This window comes from Nelumbo lutea, chromosome 2 (genome assembly GCF_056320005.1).
Source record: "Nelumbo lutea isolate HS-2025 chromosome 2, American lotus-T2T, whole genome shotgun sequence".
NCBI classification, from domain to species: Eukaryota; Viridiplantae; Streptophyta; class Magnoliopsida; order Proteales; family Nelumbonaceae; genus Nelumbo; species Nelumbo lutea.
The window spans coordinates 7671279-7692509 of NC_142685.1; the positions used below are offsets into that span (position 1 = coordinate 7671279).

At 38.1% G+C, this 21231-nt stretch overlaps 2 protein-coding genes across 5 annotated transcripts; both read left to right on the plus strand.

Moving 5' to 3' along the window:
- The first annotated feature begins 1834 nt into the window (after nucleotides 1-1834).
- On the plus strand, nucleotides 1835-14695 carry LOC148868367 (MLO-like protein 3). Of its 4 annotated transcripts, XM_088972745.1 has the most exons (16): nucleotides 1835-2180; nucleotides 2383-2525; nucleotides 3678-3735; nucleotides 3927-4183; nucleotides 4340-4456; nucleotides 4802-4862; nucleotides 9746-9834; nucleotides 9977-10051; nucleotides 10170-10258; nucleotides 12111-12160; nucleotides 12261-12301; nucleotides 12431-12604; nucleotides 12707-12742; nucleotides 12842-12909; nucleotides 13714-13774; nucleotides 14018-14695. In XM_088972745.1, exons 2-16 carry the CDS (start codon nucleotides 2493-2495, stop codon nucleotides 14378-14380), a joined length of 1572 nt encoding a protein of 523 aa, XP_088828871.1. In that variant the 5' UTR covers nucleotides 1835-2180; nucleotides 2383-2492; the 3' UTR covers nucleotides 14381-14695. The 4 variants fall into 4 exon arrangements, with proteins under 4 accessions (XP_088828871.1, XP_088828873.1, XP_088828872.1 ...); XM_088972747.1 differs by lacking the exon at nucleotides 2383-2525 and having other exon boundaries at nucleotides 2055-2180; XM_088972746.1 differs by lacking the exon at nucleotides 1835-2180 and having other exon boundaries at nucleotides 2344-2525.
- Nucleotides 14696-15785: 1090 nt separating this feature from the next.
- On the plus strand, nucleotides 15786-16757 carry LOC148868368 (Preprotein translocase Sec, Sec61-beta subunit protein). The gene has a single exon (XM_088972749.1). It carries the CDS (start codon nucleotides 16140-16142, stop codon nucleotides 16461-16463), a length of 324 nt encoding a protein of 107 aa, XP_088828875.1. The 5' UTR covers nucleotides 15786-16139; the 3' UTR covers nucleotides 16464-16757.
- Nucleotides 16758-21231: the final 4474 nt, after the last annotated feature.

Below are 21231 nucleotides of genomic sequence, written 5' to 3' on the forward strand. Positions count from 1 at the left end.
AAAAGAATGACATTGCCCATTGGGAATTTTCATAGATAAATCTAACAATTTTAGTTTATTAATAATAAAAAAAACAGCCAGATTTGAGCAATTAGTTTGCCCATCCTTATTAATAATTTTATATTTATTGTCCCCTAAATCTTGTATTTTAATTTTGGCCCTAGTAAATACCATTTAAAAGTATTTTAATTAATTATTCTCTTAATATTTTTATGTGTTATAAATTCACTCTTAAAATGTCTTAATTATAACATCATTCCCTTCTGACATTAGATAAACAAAATAAGCTGTGAGGCCCTTCATGTACTACCTTTGATTGTGGGGAGCTTCACTAGCTAGTAAATAAACAGATGGGTAACAACTTTGTGAGAATGCGCTTTTTTACCATAAAAAAAAATGGTTTTACCATAACAATGGTGCTACCATAAGTAGAGAATTGAAGTTCTCTTCTTGTGAGCAACCGTCAATCAAATTCAGCTTAAAAAGTTTGTATGCTACCAATAAAAAAGAAAAAGAAAGAAAGAAAGACTGGGCCCTGAGGCTCTTTTGAAGCTTTCATGTGTATGACATATTAGCATACATGGGGGTGGGGTAAAAGAGTAACTGCAGGAAGCTTCGAGCGAATGCCAGGAGATGCTGCTCGATGGAGGAGTGCAAGAAGAACGACCGAAGAAGATACAGGATTAAACATCGTTTACAATCACATTCACAGCGAGGAAACCAGGTAGCTGATTATTTGGTAAGCGAAGCCTTCTCATTTACAATCTACAATTAACGCATCTTGCTCGTGGAGAGATCGGATTCAGTTCTCACAAGACCGTGTTTACACCATACTAATAGTCAATTGCAGCCTTGTATTAGAAATATCTTCATACTTGTATGTTTTTATTCATAGGAAAATATTCTCAATGCATAGCTACAAGTGGCTGTGACCTGGACTGAATCAGAATTCTCTTATAGGCTATATTTCATTAATTAATAATTTTTCAAAAATATCTAATGTTATTGGTATGAACCATGTATCTAGACTAATCAATGCTTTGTTTTTCTTTTTTTTCTTTTTATTTTATTTTATTATTGTTGTTATATCTGGTTAGAATTGATGCCATGAAATAAATTTAATTATAAATAAATCATGCAAATATAAATATCCTTAATTGGGAAGGTCATGTAACTATAGTACATTTCGAATATTTGCTGTGCAAAAAAGAAAAGGTTAACAATAATCTGATGTTTAAATTAATTTTGAAGATAATACATTTTTACTTGATAGTTGAGAAGATGATTCAACATTTCTCCAAAAACAAACATGTGAGATCAAACCCGTGGAACTGCAAGGTCATTGGATATACGTGAATAGCCAATATGTATGGAAATACACATGGGTCACTTGTTGCTTGTCACAAATTGAACGATACGGAAGTGTAGGAATTGGGAAAATAGGTGCGGGCTTGGGCCAGTCCAGTCCTGAACAAAAAACCCTACGCCCAAGCCCACAATTTTCAGGCTGGGGATGGGCCGGGCTGAAAATGATTGCCATTAATAGTCCACATCTCCTGCACTTAACACACTCCTAAGTCTTAACCAACAAAAAAATTCATCAAAATTCGTGAGGTGGCAGATGGTTGAATTTGAGAGAAGATTGATTTGATCTCACATTTTAGTTTCCCCATTTTGATGAATTTTCATTGAATTGTAGAAACAAGGCAAGATGGTGCCAAGACCCAAGGAGCAGCATAGATGAAAAACCCTATGCGTTTGGGCAGGGAGATTGACATTGTATTGTAATTGGATTCTCACATTATTCATTCGTACGTGAATAGCTAGCAGAGGTGTAACTCAAAAGGAAATGATGGATGACACCCTCTTGGTGAGGTCTTTAATAAATTTTCAATTTTATGATTTTTTACAAATTTCGCAGCAAATGAATGGATTCGCATCTGCCCCCCACAATTTTGCACCCCAAATACGTCCCACGCGTTGTGGGCGCGCCACATGTCCGCTCACACGCGAAATAAGGAGACTCGTGCGGAGCTCATAGGACGGCCGTTAGTTTCACCCTGTTAGCTCCCTCTCGCCCAAAAGAGCGTCAGACCTGAAACTCTCTACCTTTCGTAATTCGCCAGAGATTGCTCTCTTCGAGTTCCGCCGATCGACGCCGATGACCGTTCCGGCAGGAGGTAAGTATCCCTCGACCTTCCGTAATCCATTCTCTTTCTCCAATTTCAGACCTGAAACCCTCCACCTTCCGTAACTCTACATCTATGTTTGATGTTTATGAGACGACTGAAACTGCATGTACACACTAGTGTGATCTCATGCTTTTATATATTTCAGTCAATCCACTTGGGATGCTGCTGCTAATTATTTATTGGGATACAGTCTTCAAGCAAGTAAGGACAGTTACAGCCAGCACCCGCACCTTCAATCTCCTCACTGTCTCTCGGTTTTCGTAGCGAAGGGCGGCCTTGATCTTCTGCACCGTGCAAGATATGAGGTTGTTGACGGTCTCAACCGATTCCACGGTGAGCTTAGCCGTCGGCAGATTATTGACTAGTATCTGAAACGTCACCGTCGTAGTCCGGTTTTCAAACATTTGGCATGCATGTGGAGTAGTCCGGCAGAGAAGCGTCATTAACTCAGAGATGTCTTTGCAAAACAGGTGTGGGTCTGCGGCAACTGAATCTTGATCTTCTCTATAGAAGCAGAGAGGATCAAGATCTTACAGTTTGACGGATCCCATTAGGGAAATACCGATTCCAAAAAATACTTTCAAAGGAAATGCCAGTTGAACCTTTATTCAGACTTCAGGAGTGTTCAGACATCAGACTACTCCACATGCATGCCAAATGTTTGAAGCAGGTGCAGAGAAAGAGTTCTCAATCCACATGGTGCTTCTCAGCTGGCGGAACTCGACCGGGTTAATTTCCGGTGGGTGGGTTACGAAAGGGCAGTGGTTTCAGGGTAAGTGAATGGAGAAGACTGGGAGAAGAAACCCTTTGGGCAAGAGAGGAATTAACGGGGAAGCCTGAAACGGCGTCAAATTGATTTCGCACGCATCTCGCGTAGTGCGTGTATTTCATGACACGCGTCGCGTTCCGGTTTTGTGGGACGTTTTTGGGGTCAAATCCGTGGGGAGCGGATGCGAACCAAATTAGAGAGTATGGGTAGTACATCCAAACTCATTACTAGTTTTTCTTCTCCTTTGATCCTTTCTCCTACTCTCTGTCAGCGAAGACCCATTTATTTTGACCTCGTAGCCGTGACGACCAAATTAGAGAGAGAGAGAGAGAGAGAGAGGGGGAGAGGAACTTTAATTTGGCTCTTTGAATAAAACAGTCCGGGTCTGTGTGAGGTGAAGAAGCAAAAAACATCGATGCTGCTTGGCCTTGTTTGTCTAGAGAGAACAACGAGAACACATAGGACGAAAATCAGCGAAGGAGATGGCGTCGGCAACGGCAGTAGGCTCACGCTCTCTCCAACAAACACCCACCTGGGCTCTGGCCACCGTTTGCTTCTGCTTCATCTTCGTCTCCATTTTCCTCGAGCACTCCATTCATCTCCTTACCAACGTAGGGAGTAGCGACATCGATCAAAAATACATCAAGAATTAATTATCTCTTATTAATGAATTCCTTACCTTTCCTTACCTAACCTGGAATCATATATCGTTGCAGTGGCTCAAGAGGCGTCAAAAGAAGGCACTGAACGAAGCTGTAGAGAAGCTTAAATCAGGTTAATTGGATTCATCATGTTCATGCCCATGACCCATCTTATTTATTTATTGACCAAATATATTATTTCCTTATCTATCAGTTTTCCTGTAACAAACATTAATCAAAAGCAACTAACAAAATTCTACTTAATTTTGTGGGGGATTCCGACTTCTGGATTATGGACTTGTGATGGATTGGTGGCTGTGGCAGAGTTGATGCTATTGGGGTTCATGTCTCTTCTATTAACAGTAATCCAAAGACCCATTTCTTCCATCTGCATACCCAACAGAGTTGCAGAGACCATGCTTCCATGCCATAAAACCATGAAAACTACTACAAGAATAAATGGGCACTTGAATAGTGAAAGTCATTCCTGGAATCAATTTTTGGGTGAACATAGTTTATGGCAATCCCAAAGACGATTAGCGGAGGATAGCAGTGAAATCTTAGATCATTGTTCTGCTAAGGTATGATCGAAGACTTCTCTCCGGTCGATTGCATATATATATATATATATATACAGATCACGAACGCAAATATATGTATAATTAATTAGCTAGTTTAGTGATCGGTTTTCCTATCAGATAACGATCGAGCATTCTTGCATGATTGCTGTAATGCAGGGAATGGTTTCTCTGATAAGCCAAGACGGGATCCATCAGCTTCATATATTCATCTTTGTTTTGGCTGTGATGCAGATTGTATACAGCCTTGTCACAATGGCTCTGGGAAGGGCTAAGGTGAATTTCATGTTAATCTTATGTTTTACTTTTACCCTTTTCCACAACCACAAGTACTACTTACTATATACCTATCCTGCTAAGTGCTCTATCCATGCATTAAAATGTTTCGTTTTCATTTCATTTATTTTTAGTTTACTATGTCGCCTGTCGTCGGTGGTGGTTGGCCACTTGGGCCTGGTCTATCGTATATATTGTAAAGGCTGTGAGTCCTTTCCGAGTAGCTAGTCGTAATTAATGAGGCCGCCCAACCTTTACCAACACTCTGTTACTTCCTTCTTAGATCTATGATTTATCTTCTTCGGTTCGCTCAACTCACTCTGTCTCTTTCTCTATCTGCCCCAGATGAAGAACTGGAAAGCATGGGAGAAAGAAACCCAGACAACTGAGTACCAAGTTGCTAATGGTATTGTATGCAATCTCTTTCTGCCACTAGCTTTCAGCCATCAGGTTGGAATTTAATAAGGGGATCCTGTGATATATACATAATACAATAATCCATCTTTCTTTAATTTTTCCCACTTAGCCGTTTGTGAGAAATATATAGTATATAGTCGGTTTGGGTCTGGTCCGATCGGACTTGGGTCATGCATGCTGTCAACAAATATAGAATTTGAATTCAACTTAGACTAGAACCGGCGACTCAACACGGCCCTTGATGCCTTGCAGGTTTAAATTAAAAATGAGCTAGGGAAGAAATGCTAGAAAAGTAGAAAACAGAATGGTTATTAGGTTTTTTTTTTCCAGAAAAAGGAATTCAAATCACCGCCCAAAACCACTACCTTTGGCTCTACGGTTTACTCTTTTGGCGACATGTTTTTCCGTTGACCCTATATTTTTATGCTTTAGACTTGATGGTTAGTACCTAATAGGCCAAGAATCCGGCTTGGCTTGGCAGGGCTGCAATATGGCCCGGCCCTGTTAGCCCAAACCCCAAAATGCTTCAGGTTTTGAACCCAGCCCACAATAATAAACATCAGTTTATTCACTCCTTATATTTTTTCTTCTAGGATCCCTGTATAAGTGGAAGAACCACATTGGGGACTTACAGTCTACATAATTTGATTGCAAACTTGAGGCAGATAACAAATATTTATAGACGGGATCGGATTTAGTAGGCACAATATAGTAAGTACATTCAATGAGCACTTGATAAAATATTCTAACAACTGTTATAAGTAGTTATAAATCTTTTTCAAAGGTAGTCTCGGGATATTTTAAGGGACAGGTGTAAAAATAAATTCTTGAGTGTTCATTAAGCATCCTTACAATATTGTGCCTACCTAATCCAAAACTGTTTATAGGCGTGTAAGGGGACAATCTAGATCACATAGGTACAGCATTGTAAACACGTTCAATGAGCACTTGGAAAAATTTTTGACACTTGCTCCTTAAAATACTCCCGGCCTATCCTTGAAAAATTAATAAACAACTTTTGACACTTGTCAACATATTTATTAAGTGTTCACTAAACATGCTTATTATGTTGTGCCTACTAGATCCAGTCTCGTAAAAGAGACACCAGTCACAACTGAACGGAAGTATAGGAGAACGTTGAGCTGAGGAAAAAAGTGTAGGAGATCCAGAGTCATAACAAGCAGGTTAGAAACAAACCCAATTTTCCATATAAGATTCTAGGTGCACCCCTCCATTTTGTCCATATCCTATTCTAATTCTATGGGTGAGAGTGACATCCTCTTCAATCTCTCTCTCTTATTATAAATCATCAAACAAGGTACTTGATGTAACAGGGTCGGGTCACGTACCAATATTTTGTGATGTAAAAACTTTTTGGCTAAGTACCTCATTATTTGACCCGGTGGTGACGTGCCTTAGTGATGAGCTACTTGGTGGTGAACTGCTTGGTGGCGAATTGCCTGGGAGCGAACTGCCTAGTGGCGAGCTCCCTCGTGGCGAACTACCTGGTGGCGAACTGCCTGGTGAAGAACTACCCCGTGACGAACTCCCTACTAGGCGGCCTGTAACTTAGAGAATGGTGGAGCTCCCTGGTGCAGCACAACCCGATTACCCTCAGCATGAGGTGGTCTTCTTTCCTTTGTAGGCAGTGGGAGCTAAGGGACCTGCGAGAACTCCATCTTTTCCTCCTCTTTGTAGGCAGCGACAGCTGAGGGACCTGCGAGAACTGAATCAGAGGACCCGGGGGTATTTTCCCAGCGGGGGCTCTCCGACGCTTAAGTTAGCACTCTGATTGTAGAGAGCTTTGAAGATAATATTAGAGAAACGAGAGAACTAGAGAGCAGGGATTACCTCCATTTTTTCCATCCCTCTCCCCTTTGGGGGGTGAGGTCTTTATATACTGGAGTCCTCGCGAGTTAGGTGGGTGGAAAGCCTCCGACTCGTCACATCCCGTCAGAACCGGGGTACGGTGGTGAACTCCTCGAGGTCGTCAGGCTGGCACTTGTGTCAGGCGGCCAGGTCGGCGCCTGGGCCAAGTTGTCAGGGCAGTGCCTGCGTCATTCGGTGGTCGGTGTCTGGGCCAAGTTGTCAGGTCGACACCTGTGTCAGTCGGCGGGTCGGTGTCTGGGCCAGGTTGTCATGCAGGAGATCTTCCTGCGATACTACTGTACCGAGCTTCTCTACAAGTGACAAGCTGCCTATGGCAAGCTGCCTGTGGCAAGCTGCTTGTGGCGAGTTGCCTACAGCGAGCTCCCTGTTTATAGCAAACTGCCTATGGCGAGCTGCCTGTGGCGAGCTACTTCAGGCGAGCTGCCTATAGGCCATACTTAGTTGGCATGAGATGCCACGTGTCACCATTCCACTGGAGGGCCAAATCTGCCCTCATCAGTAATGAAACCCAAACCCAATGTGATAATTAATATACTTATCCTGGCCTAGGTCTCTTTAATTGTGATATACAATATCTAAAACCAACCCAAGTATATATAATTCAATTGGAATTGAATTTGAATGGAGGTATATCCGATTCAAATCCATTTGCAGTCTCATTGGAACATCTTTGAACGTCTTCCTTGTGGAGAAAAGGGAGAAAGACTAGAAGAGTAATTTGACGCTTTGAAAGTCTCTAGTCTTTGTCAATGTCGGTTGAAGGTTTTAGTATTTGGTCTTTCGGCCGTAGAAAATGGGAATTGAGTAGGTTTTGTGCTAGCGAGTCTGATCAGTCGGTCTTTACAAATTTTTATTCATGTAGTGGAGGTGATGAATTTGAGAGTTTGAATCAAATTTTGAATTGACTAGGTTTTGCAATAGTTTGTTGACGTGCTTTCAAAGGGAAGGTGAGAGAATGACTGTTAGGGGTGGCAATTGGGCAATTTGGATTTGGGTTGAATTTCAATCCAATCCATTTAACCCATTAACATGCTAATAATTAATTTGTAAAATTAAGTGGGTTGGGTTTACCCAATCCATTAACCTTATATAAAATTGATGATGCACGATCTGAATGCCCCTAGTTAGAGGGTTGTCTAGATGTGTTTCACGTGGCGAGCTGGATCAATCTGTGAAACAGGGATCAGAGAGATCGGAGTGGAAGACCCGATGAGGTCGCTTTGATGCTTAAATTAGTAATATGCTATGGTTGCGAATTAAAGTTTTGGATATTAAGGAATTTGAATGTAAACAATCGCCCATACCTGGGCTTTAGAGTGGTTGCAACCTTTATATAGCTGAGTTGCCGTCGATCTTACGAAACAGTCCCGAGATCTTCGGCCTAAGTAGATGAGGTCCGTTTCCACTTTAGTTGGGGAGTAACATACCAATTAAGGAGGTCTACCGTCTCTGCCCGATTTGGACGGGGATAAGATAAGGCCTTCCGTTATGCGGTGTGATCCGTGAGGTCCAGAGTTCATTGGATAGCTTATGGAGTTGATGACGTGTCACTCTGGGTTTTAAGCCCGAACTGGATTAGGTGTTGAGATGCCTTTATGCTGAGGTGACTCTACGTCGAGGTGGTTTTGTACCGAGGTGACCGAACACCCGAGCTCTAACTATTGCTGGCTAGGCTCTTTTCGTTGAGTTGTCATCCTTCGGGCATATCACGTCCACGTGACCTCTACTTAATAAGTCATGCCAAATCACCCTCCATCAACAATAATTTTAAGCGTATGTCTTAAAAACTAAAACCAACTCACTTTTAATAATTTGGTTATATACTGGTACCATTTGTTTAATGCAAGTGCTCTAAGATCAAACCATATCACATGCACATAATTTTTATAAAAAAATTAATCGCGATAATTATGAGTTAATGAAGGGATGATAGGAATTAATTAAAAAAATAGCTAGACAACTTAACACTTGTAGTCTTGTATCATTATCAGCTAATTTATTGGTTACCCGCAACTTAACCCAACCCAACACATTTAAGTTGACCCAATAGACGATTCAACCCACCACTAAGTAAAATGGACAGATTATAAATAAATCGGTTTGGCAGGTCTAATGGGTTGGGTATAAGATTGCCACCCCTACCAAATACATTTGATTGTAACAAATCCATTTAGACAAGGAGACTAGCTTGGGAAAAACACAAAATGCTATAAAAATTAAAAGGGTAAAATACAAAAACTTTTTTCTAAAGTTTCTAACAATCATAAAAATCTCCCCTATAATTTCATTTTAACAAATACCTTCCCTGAACTTTTGAGAAATTCAATAAAAATTTCCCTTCTGTCACTTTCTTAGACAGAAAACATTAGACTGATGTAGCAGTTTCTTCCAAATACCCATTTTACCCTTTTATAAATTATTTTACATACAAAATTACTGAATAACCATGTTTTAATTCAACAAAACATTAGAAGATGTTCGTTAAAAGGAGATTTTTGTCAAGTAAAAAAACAGGGTTATTGCAGTAATTTTGTATCTAAAATAATTTATAAAAGGTAGAATGAGTATTTAGAAAAAAATTGATGCATCAGTCTAACATTTTCTGAGGTTTTTGTCAAATTTCTCAAAAGTTCAAGAAAGGTATTTGTTAAAAACCTAAAATTAAACTAGAATCTAAAAATTAGGTTTTTATGATTGTCAGAAACTTCAGGATAGATTTTTGTATTTTACCTAAACTAAAATGAAGGTACCAGCTTTTGCCAAATCTCTTAGCTGGTTGTGCACGTGGGGGTCAAGTACCGTCTTCAGTCTTCACCTGGGTGCATTTAAGGGTTTGGGCCTTGAGGTGGGCTACCACTGCTGTGTAGCCCATTACCAAAAAATTCTAAAATTAAATGTCTTTCATTCCCTTTCCAGATATAAAGTGTTTATATATTGTTTCTTTCTTTTCTTTTCTTTTCTTTTGGTTTAAATGAAATTCAGATTCTAGACGTTTTAGATTTATAAGGGCAACGACATTTGGGAGAAGACATATGAAATCTTTCACAGGGACTTCAGTTCTGCTTTGGACTGTGAGTTCACCATGCCCATTTTCTTTTCTCTTCAAAATAGGTTTTCAATTTTGTTTCTTTTGTTTTTCGTTTTTTCCAAGGAAATATTGTGATTAAGTAATTACGTTTGCCTTTTTCGGGAAACGTATACAAAATGGAACAGAAATGCTTCTTCCGGCAATTCTTCAATTCAGTAGCAAAAGTCGACTATCTCACCTTGCGCCATGGATTCATTGCAGTAAGATTAATATCGTTAATTTGTAATCGTAAAATTTCCTGTTTCAAAAAAAAAAAAAAAAGTAAATAAAGTATCTACTTCTGCGATTAAATATAACTTGTGCAAATTAATCTGATAGGCTCATATCTCCACCAACAAGGCCTTCAACTTTCAAAGGTACATAAAGCGATCCTTGGAGGATGATTTCAAATTGGTAGTCGGAGTCAGGTAATAAATCTTGCAACTTAACATTCTGCTTGAAAGTTTTTCTTTTTCTTTTTGGTTCCATGCAATTTGACAGTGCTACACAACGGGAGTAGCCTCCCATCCCCTTAAAAACCCCAACCTTGGTGAGAAATCTTGAATTTCGGTATGAGAAAGTCTTTTAGACTCAGTTTGGAAGAAGTATAAATACAAATATGTAGAGTACAAAATCTTACATTTTATATTATTTTACAAGTAATTGTACTGTACATATTTGTATTTGTATTCCTTCCAAATTGAGCCTTTAAGAGTTATCATCAACATTTACCAAGCCCATTTAGGGTTGTTTATAAATAAAAAAAAAACATTTAGGGTCATTAAATTTAATTGTCATGTAATTGAAAATCTGGTTTGTCCCTCCTTTTCCCTAATTAGAAAATGTTTTCACCACAACCACCTAAATGTAATGGCGATGATTGCGTGAATTTGATTTGAGTTTCAACCCATTTAAATAAAATTAAATGGATTAAGTTCAACACAAATTGATATAACTTTAGTTTTATGAGAATGCATTAAAAGTTAATATCAACTTATTTTTAACAACTTGGCTAGACATGACATATTGGTAAGAACGCTTGTATTTCATATAGGTGTTATAACTTATTAGTAGCAAACTGTACCCATTAGCTGTCTGGAAAACTGATTGGATCAGTCCATACTGGTTATGGGTTGGACCATTTTATGTGCCAAATCCAATTGTCACCACCTCTACTCTTTTTTTTGGTCACCACCCCTACTCTACTGAATTAATTAGGTACATCGATTGATTACAAGTTGAGTTAATGTTAGGTTTTAGTAGTTTGAGTTAATAATTATTTTCAACAATTAATCATAAGTTAATGCATTAATGAATGAGGTTAAGGGGCAATGGCAAATAATGAAAAAAAAAGTCAGGCAATTTAAACTTATCATTCATATACGTGTGCTATAAGGCAGTCCAATCCAATCCATTTAAATTGATCTAATGGATGATTAACTAGCAAGTAAATGAATAGATCTGAATAGGTTGTAAATGAGTGGGTTGGGTCTGAATTTGACACTCCTACACCTCGTCAAAACGATTGTTAAATTCAAGGGTTCGACCATGATACCATAAAGACAACGCTGGAAAAACTAGTAAACGATCAACCGGTGTTAATAACAGTGATAACCAATCAGGTGGTATATACACAGGGTTTTGATTGATCAAAGCTCTTCGGTATCATGTCTTTCTCGTAGCATATTTTCTTTCCTAATTCAACAACGTGAAACAATCAACATACTTAGGCTGCATTTGGAATGCTTTTAAAGAACTAATTCTGTTAAATTCTGCGATTCTAAGAATCACCTCTACATTTGAATTTATGAAAAAGTGTTAGTATTAATTGTTTTCTGGGCTTAAAGGTCATTCTAAGAATTAAATCTTTTGAAACTAAAAAAGTATGCTAGGATAAGCTGCTTTTGTGCTTTGTGCTATGGAGGCAAAAATGTGACAAAAAGTGTTGTAATTGCTAAGCATTTCTTTGGTTACAATCAAAATACTTTTAACTCCAGAAACACAGAGCCTAAAGTTGGGGCTTTGTACTTTTTGGGACTTAAAAAAATTAACACAAATGCTGAAACTTATCTAACCGTAGCGTTAAGAAAATAATATTTTTTGGCTCAGAATTCGTTCTTTAGGTAGTCATTCTTTCTTTGTGGCTTAAAAAAAGTAATTATTCTTTAAAACGGAGTTTTAATTAATTAATTAATTAAAAGCTAAAGGCATCTGGCATGTTTATTTTCCTCTACCGTAAGTCCTGTTGTTAATCAGATTTCTTTTAATTTGCCACAACAGTCCCGTCATGTGGTTTCTTGTCATCGTCTTCATACTCGTTGACGTGCATGGTAAGCACCATTAATTAATTCATTATTTCTTTCATAGTTTTGGTTTCAGTGTTCAGTTTTTTCTTTACTCCTCAAACCCGGTTAGTTTACTGAACTGCAGGATGGAACGTGTATCTTTGGGTTTCCTTTCTCCCATTGATTGTAAGTATTAATTATATAAAAATAATAATAATAAAAAGAAGACCACTTTGTTTCTCATCACTTTTTCATTTCGAAATCATAGTAATCTAAAACTTACCCCAGCAAACCATTATTTGATCATGGCTGTAGATAGTATTAGTTCTTGGAACCAAACTTGAAGTCATTATCACAAGAATGGCTCTTCAGCTAAAGGACCAGAACACCGTCATCAAAGGGGCTCCTACTGTGAAACCCAACGACAATCTTTTCTGGTTCAAGGATCCAAGATTTGTCTTGACTCTTCTACATTTCACCCTATTTATGGTAACCCCTTCTTGACTCGCCAATACACAAGAGATCTTCTCACATCCTTTAACGATCTTTTCACTCCAAATTGACTGATTCTATCTTGTTGAATCCTTTTAGAATGCGTTTCAGCTTTCATTCTTCATTTGGGTTACGGTAAGCTTTCTGGTCTGATCCCCTTGTCAAAAAATTAGTTAAAATTATCGGTACAAGTATATATATAATGACCTGATGTCTCTCGTATCATATTTACAGATAGAATATGGACTGAAATCTTGTTACCATGAGAATATTGAGATCATCATCACAAGGGTTGTGTTAGCGTAAGGATCCACAGCTAGCTCTAATTAATCTCTTTTCTATAATTAATTAATTGTCGATTAGTGTTTCGTCATCTCTTTTGTCGGTATTTTTTGTAAGGCTACAACTCGGGCCGGGTTAAGTTAGGTTGAGGCCAACTCTAAGTTCTAAACCCCAACCCTAATTCAATTCAAACTCAATTTCGGGTTGGGCCCAACCCAACCTTCTTCTAATCCCTTAAAATCTCATAGAATTTCTTGATTTTAAATTTTTACTCAATTTTCACTACATATATTAATCCTATGTTTCATTAGTATTTGTTTGTTGACGGATTTTTTTTTTTTTTTTGTTCTTTTGGTACAAATTCCAAAAAAGCAGGTGTTAGAAATGACTATAGTTTATTATGAGTTATGACTTATGATAGATTTTTCTTGGGCAGCAAACAACTTAGAAGAGATGAAGAATAAAATTTTCAAAAAAACATAAAATAATATTATTAAAGTGGTGGGGGCTATACAAATATCGTGCATCTAAACAAATCAATGTATACTATATATATTACATGTACTATAGAGTCGGGTTCAGGTTGGCTAAGGGGTCAACCCTAACCCAACCCAAAGTAAAATCAGATTCATGAATTTCAAGCCTAATCCTAACCCAAACATCAACCCAACCCAACTCTTTCGGGTTAGGTTCGGGCCAACCCGGCCCAAGTTGCAGCCTTAATTTTTTGTGCATAGATAACAGCGATCTTTCCGCATTTCTGCAGTTGATAATTAAACTTCTTCTAAAATCTGGTTAATTTCTTTATATTTCTTACTTCCTAGGGTGACCGTGCAAGTCCTTTGCAGTTACATTACTCTCCCTCTCTATGCACTCGTAACACAGGTAAGGTGAAAGGGTATATTTATTCAATGTACAAACAACAATCAACAAAGAACAAAGCAAAAAGTATGACCCAAATTACTAAATTCGATGGAGCTCTCTCAGTGTCTGGTATCCAGATAAAATCGCCAACTCTGGTTAAGTAATGGGTCGTTATTTAAAAATTAATGGTCAAGATATCTATGCAGAAATGCATGAGAGGAGGAGTGGATATGACTTGGGTGGTTGTGGTTGTGTTGGACGCAGATGGGTTCACATTTCAAGAGCGCATTGCTTCAAGAGCAAACAGAAAAATTCATAAAGCAGTGGCATGCTGGAGGGAGGAAGAAGAAGAGAAAAGAACAATCGTCACATTCTCAATCTCATCCAAGTTGTGATCAGCCCAAAACTGAAAGCACCAACGAGGAGGCTATCCCTACCCCCGCCCAGGTTCAGGTTTCTTCCCCTTTATCCCCACAGTCCACAACCAGAGTTTCCGAAGCAATTCAATTCCCTGGCAGAGATGGCATCACTGAACAACTTGAAGAGGAAACAAGTTTGGGTAATTCAAACTCGGGGATAGTGGTGATAGAGTTGCCACCGTCAAGGCGTCACCCACAATATATTTAGAAGGCCAGCGTTGAGTTGATACCATTTCCATATATCCGAGCAATCTCCTCAGCTTACAGTAGATGTCAAGGTCTGATGTTCTTAATCCCACTTATATGTAACCAACAGATCAGTAGTGGCTTCGGGGACCCGCTGAGGTCGCCAATTCATGCGCATTCAGGAAATGAAGGCTCATGGGTTTTCTAAGGACGACTTTGTTTGCTATACAATTTCATTTGTATGGTGGTGCAAATGAGTGAATACCTAGTAGCTGTGTGACACCTGTCCTAACTAATGTGTCTTTGTTCCATTAGACAGGAATTATCTGTTATCTTATTATTTGTGTCAAAATAATTAAAAATCAAAATAAAAAAAAAAAAACCTAAACGTGTTGGGAGTTGAGACTCATTGGACTCTCTCCAGCCTTCTTCCATTTAGGATTCTCTCTCTCTGATACCAACCTTCAACAACTGCCAAGTTCTCTCATACCACAGCTTTTCCTAGTCATTTTCTTCCCCATCAACTGTTTGCAATTGAAAAGAGGGTTCTGAACCAATTTGAGAGGCCTAGCATCATTCCTCTCTAAAGATTCATCTTCTTCGCTTTATTGGAAGAAAGGGAACTTTTAAAGGTTGGAGTTGGAATTTTGTGGTTGAAGGTTGAAGTTGGATAGAACTTGGTTGCAGTGGCCGAAGATTGGAGTTGAGAGAACCCTAAATGGCAAAAAGTTGGAGTTGGAGAGAATCTAATGAGTTCCAACACGTTTAGGTTTGGTTGTGTGACACTAATCCGGGTTAATGTGCTTCTCATCCAAACATTTTTGTTCTATTAGACAGGAATTATCTGTTATCTTATTATCTTAGTTAAAATAATTAAAAATAAAAAAACAATAAAAAGAAAAACCTAAACGGATTGGGACTCATTGCATTCTCTCCAACCTTCGGCCCTTAAGGGTTCTCCCAACCCTGTTTCAAGGCATATTCCATAGGGCCTTGCCTCAGTGCCCTTTAAAAGTATATGATAAATATATCTTGGCAAATTAGTCTTATAGGCTCATTTGTCAACTAATATGTTGCGCAAAACCTAGAATTAAAATTTTGAATAATACCCAAAAAATAAATAAATAGAGATAAAGAGAAGTTAATAGAGAGAATACATAGATTTTTTTTGTTTAACTTATAGGCTATAGGAGCAGAAATCCATTATAGAATGAACAATAGTGAAGAATACATACCTATGAAAGTGCAAGCTGCGATGAGGTGACGTCCCTCTATCCGCGATGAGGTTACAAATCAGTTTTAACAGTTTTAATTGTTTAAAACGATCTATAACAACTGGACCTTAACTAAGTTAACAGCGTCCGTTTGTTTAGACCTTAACAGAGGCATTATTAATAGGAGGCTGTAATGGCTGTTAGAACGGGTTTTATAAGGACCGCTAGCCGACCTCCAAAGTCCAAACCCTAACCATGTGGGCCTCCAAGGTATGGCATGGCATCTCGATATTCTAATCTGAGGACTGTCACCGAGTATCCTCCTCCACTTGCCGTACATCACTTCGTATCCAACGGATTAAACATTTACTACACTAGAGAATTTATCAAAGCAGTTAGCAGGTGAAGTGAAGAGACCCAAACAACTACCAGGTCCAGAATCGATCCTCCCCTCTCTCACCAGAACCAGCAGGCAGCAGCACTCAAATACCCAACCTCCCTCTCTCCCTCTCTCGCTGTTTCGTTTCGGGAATCCAACTTCCACGACAAGAAGAATTAACAACCAAAATGGCGCGGGGTGCATCTCAGTCTCAGGCTTCGTCTTCATCATCGGCTCGGCCAGGCACCGTCGGCATAGCGCCGCGCGGATCTGCTGCCGCAACGGCAGGGATGCGGCGCAGGAGGCTCGGAGGTACTTCTGGAGGCAGCTCCGGCGGGTTTAGCGCTGGCGGGAGCGGAAGCAACATGCTGAGGTTCTACACTGACGACGCCCCTGGCTTGAAGATAACTCCCACCGTCGTCCTCGTGATGAGCCTCTGCTTCATCGGCTTCGTCACCGCTCTCCACGTCTTTGGTAAGCTCTACCGCTACAGATCTGGTGCCGGAGCTTGATTCAAGATTCGAACATCTTATCTTCTCCATCTTAAAACAGCTGCGATTAGTCCTCTCTTGGTTTTTGGATAATACGGATTTTTTGCACTGTAAAGTTCCTTCTTGTTTCAAGCTTATTTGCGTACGGTAGTTGGCTGTTTTTAGAGCTGTTCTATTTTGTTCTTCTGTTTTTTTTTTTTTTTTTCCTTTCATTTTCTTGAATTTGTTTTTGGCTGATTAAATGATGTAGGATGTATGGCCGAAGCCCTTCAATTTGCGTTTGTTGATCGTCTTGCTTTTACTTGTTGTATTCAACTTGAGCGAGTCACCTCTATATCCGAAATTTTGGTCATGATTGTAGGTCTTGGTTGGCCTTTGTAGATGATTCCTAATTTCCCTTTTGATCTTTTATGCTTTTCTTTTTTGCTGGAGGATCCTGGTTTATGTTTTCTTTTTTTTTTTTTTTCTTGTTTTCTTTATTGATAACGGATTGGTTCGGGAACTCATCTTTGATAACGATTTTGAATAGTTGAGTGGAAAAATCAACTTCGCTGATTTTCTCAGTGCAATGAGACTATGACAATGTAAAATAGAGGGATGCTCTCCAAGAAATCGACAATTCTTATTTGAATATTTAGATTTAAGTTTATCCAGCCAATGTTCTCTTTAGGCTCTTTTTCAAGTTTAATAGTCACAATTACTTGGCCTGCTTCTTCATTGATTTGCCGCCCCGTAGATGTTTCCTTTTCTTTACTCAAGGGCTTCTGTAATCCACCTGCCGGGGCTATTCAAATTTCTCCTGCCTAAAATGAATATCGTGATGCATTCGGTTAGTAGGGAATTCTTTTTCTTTTCCTCTTCTATCCACGCGCTTTTATAAAGGGAATGCTTATATATATATATATATATATATATATACACACATGTTTTTTTTATTTTTGTAATTATTGTATTACTTTGTGTTGTTGAGGATTACACACACACACACAGAGAACATACTAGCAAAAGTGAATAAAATTTATAACATTTGATCTTGTGATAGAACATACTACCAGAAGCTGAGAATAATTTCCAAGTGAATAAAATTGAACTAGTAAAAAATAGCGACAAAGCATTGATTAATGATCTTTTGAGTTTATATTAAGAGAGAGCAAAAGCAGTGGGAGTGGTAGGTTTAGGGGATGTAAGGTAAGCTGCTGACTGGGCACATATAACAGCAAAACCAAGATCAATTAATTGCAGCCGCAGAAATAACAAAGGGAAGTAGGGAGAAAGGTGCATTTGTGTGTAAGCCAGGAGTTGGATCATCAGTTTAAGGATCTCAATTCCCATGTGGACCAGGCAAACATTACTGCATGTTATAAGTTTTAGAACACTGGATAAAAGTTTAATTGTTGGTGTTCAATATTTGGTATTCAAAAGTTTAGATGTCTTATGCAAGTTCAAATTCTGAATAGGCTCTATTGGTCTTATAATAGTCCCGAGATCAAAAAAAAGGAAAAAAGGAAAAATATGTTCTTGCCCAGATATGTCAAGGATATGGCATGTATATGGAAGTTAGACTGCTAAGGAGTCAGTATCGTTCACATCAAGGAATATATATTCAAGCATCTGGCAACATTGATTTTCTGGAATTTCTTGAAGCTCCATGTCATACAACAAGATCTCTAACTGTTTTTCATTTGTGGCTACTAGTTATGAGCTACAACTCATGTGCAGCAACACCCTCCTGAATCTAGGTAGTGTATTGGTGCAAATATGATGTTACAATGACAAAATAAGAGCCTGAGTGAATAAATGATGTTTTGTAGTAAGAGGTTCTAATTTTGAAAAATGCGTAGTATGTTTCTTAACATTAATGAATTGGACTTTTGATACACCTCAGTTAATGCACAGAAATAGAGATAGTCAACATTGATGGATATACTAAATAGAGATCTATAGATGACAGCATATAATCTTGATTCGCTTTAATTTAGATTCATTTATTTTCTTGGCTGTTTCTTTTTTTCTTCCCAACGAGTTTTGGTATAAATGCTTCACAAGTATTGCAGTGGGCAACTTAAAGTAATGATCTGATTGTATGTCTTCAGACTTCAGTTACTTGAATGTTCAGTTACTGTGACCATACTTCAGATTTTAAAGCCGGAGAAAGGATAAGCTTGAGAATGTTGCACAAGCTAACTTATGCCTATTTTACCTCAATAGTAGAGGCAAGTGGTTTCACTATTACATCTGAGAGTTGAAGTGGCCTTAGAATAGAGTATGCACTAAGTTTCTATCTCATATTTACCAAAAAATGTCTTTATCATCGACTTGTGGGAGTTTGGATGGACTATATTTTTGACTGGTATTTGGATGGAGTATATATGAAATTTTAGTTTTTAATTGACTGGAAGCTTTAGTAATTTCTGGTCAGCGATTCCAGGATTTATGGCAGGATAAAAGTAAATTCTAGAATTAATAGCTAGAATCAAATTTCGATCTGTACAGCTAACAAGGTGGCATTGGTGTGAAATAGGATGTGACTTAATTCCTTTCAAATCATTCTATTGCTTTCACTAATCATAGTTCAGTCGTAATAGCTTTTACTTGTTTGCTGAAGATATTGAGTTGAGAGTAGATGCTCCTTCCTCAGGTGAGATATGTTATGTGTTTCGTGCTGATAAAAAAGAAGATATGTTATGTGTTTCTATCTTTTTTATGTGAATACATGGAGCTATAAGTTTTATCATTGTGTACCTCTGATTATCTTGAAGTAAAGGTATGGTGATGCTTTATATGAGCAATGGCATGAGCACTAGGGGTTTCAGGTGGCGGTTACCATAGTCATGGCTTTGCTTTGACAGGTTGTTATTACAGTAGAGTGGATAGATAAAATTTCTTTTTGTTAGGGAGGTCATGAGCCATTGATTGGGCAATTAAAGTAGCCATCATGCATGATGCCTGTTACTGATTGCTAATAGAGTGATTAATGTCACTGACTGTGCCATTGGAGGAGGATTAGCTTTCAAGAATAAATTTGTAGAAAACAGAGGATGTCTTTTTGATTCACTACTTAGTAAAAAATTTGAGACTGCCTCTTCGAGATACAGATTAGAATAAATAAATTTTAGTGCATTGTCATAAAGCCATAACAACAACTTTACTCAGCCTTAGTCCACACCATTTGAGGTTGGATAACGAATCCCGTCCTGCCACTGTGCTCTAGGATACCACTATCAAGAGCCATGTTTTCTGTCAAATTATAAATCCTTAAATCTTTTTTATTTCTTTTTAGAAGATGAATCCTTGAATGATAAATCATTTTTTACCACTTCACACCATCTTTACAAAGAATTTTTTTAATTGGTGCTTTGGTTAGGCTTATTTACTTGCCTATTGTTGAAACTATTGACTCAAGATGCTGTTTGTGGATATTGCTAAGCAGGAAGGAATGACCAATCCGTAGTGCTTGTTGCATGCCATTTATTTGGTCCGTTTCATCTCTTCTTTGATGTGGAGGGTAGTTTTTGCATGGTTTAATTGGTGTATTTAGTATCTTATTCACTGAGGTTTCTAAGAGAAAGAAGTCAAACTTGTAAAACCATGTCATGATCTAGTTGTTTTCTATGGACTCGTATTTCGTGTTATTCCAACCTTGTGGTTTCCCGTTTCCTTTTAGAGACGAGGACATCAAATTGTGGGTGTGGTAACTTGACTCTTTTGCTGAAGTCCAGAAATACTGCTAAACTATGCTACTTATGCGGTCACACCATGAAGACCTACTTTGCACTTTTTTAGTCATCATATCTATTTCAAAATCTGTCACCGATAGGATGAAAAGGAAACTTTTTTTCTTTTTTTTTCCTTATATCTAGTATTAGTAAGAAAGCAAGCTCAAGGTGTTAGAGACAAGATTAATTTAGTTGATACTTTAGGGTTGGGTGGAGGTTTGAATAACGTTCGTTAGTTCTTATCTTTGATCCGTTGAGCTTGATAACTGGAGGAGCTGTGAGTCATGTGCTAACTGTTGATTTGTTTGCAAAATTGAGAAAAGTAATAGTGAAACCGTTTATTGACAATTAGGTGTCATTAAGCAAGCACCACATCATTATAACAGCAATAAATGCCTAATCGTTGGGGAAGTGTTAAAATGAAGCTTTCTCAAGTCTTAAGCGTGCATATAAATCAATGTCAGCTTTTGTGAGTCTGTGTATGGATTAGCATAATAGGTTAAATGCTGAAGTGGTGCCTATATGACAGCATTTATTGAAAAAACACCTATGCCTATGGTTCCAAACACCACTAATATAAGTATGGCTAGGTGGACCTGATACCACAATACATATAAGGTGTATTATTTGTTTTTATTTCAAATTTCTGATTGGAAATATTAGTTAAGTGGCAGGTGCGAACGACATGACATGATTAAAAAAAGATGAGGAAAGAGCGGCAAGAGACAAACTGTGAATGAAGTTAAGCGCATTTTTCATTCTTAAAGGCTAAACTGTGAATACATGTTTACCAACTATTGTCCTAACTTGATTTAAGCAATGATGAACTAAAGGTTTGTGAGAATTTGCATAAGATGAGTCTTGAACTACTAACTGAAATTTGAACTGATATTGATTTGTTGATTATCTTATTGATGACAGTATGAAACTAAGCTAAAAATGAGTGTTTTTATTCATATATTTATTTGGATAATTAGGGTTCTTTGATTTTATATTCTCAAAAAGGATTCGTATTCTTGGGTCTTCGTAGCTCGTTCTATACGGTACAGCAGATGGCATTACGCATTTGAATC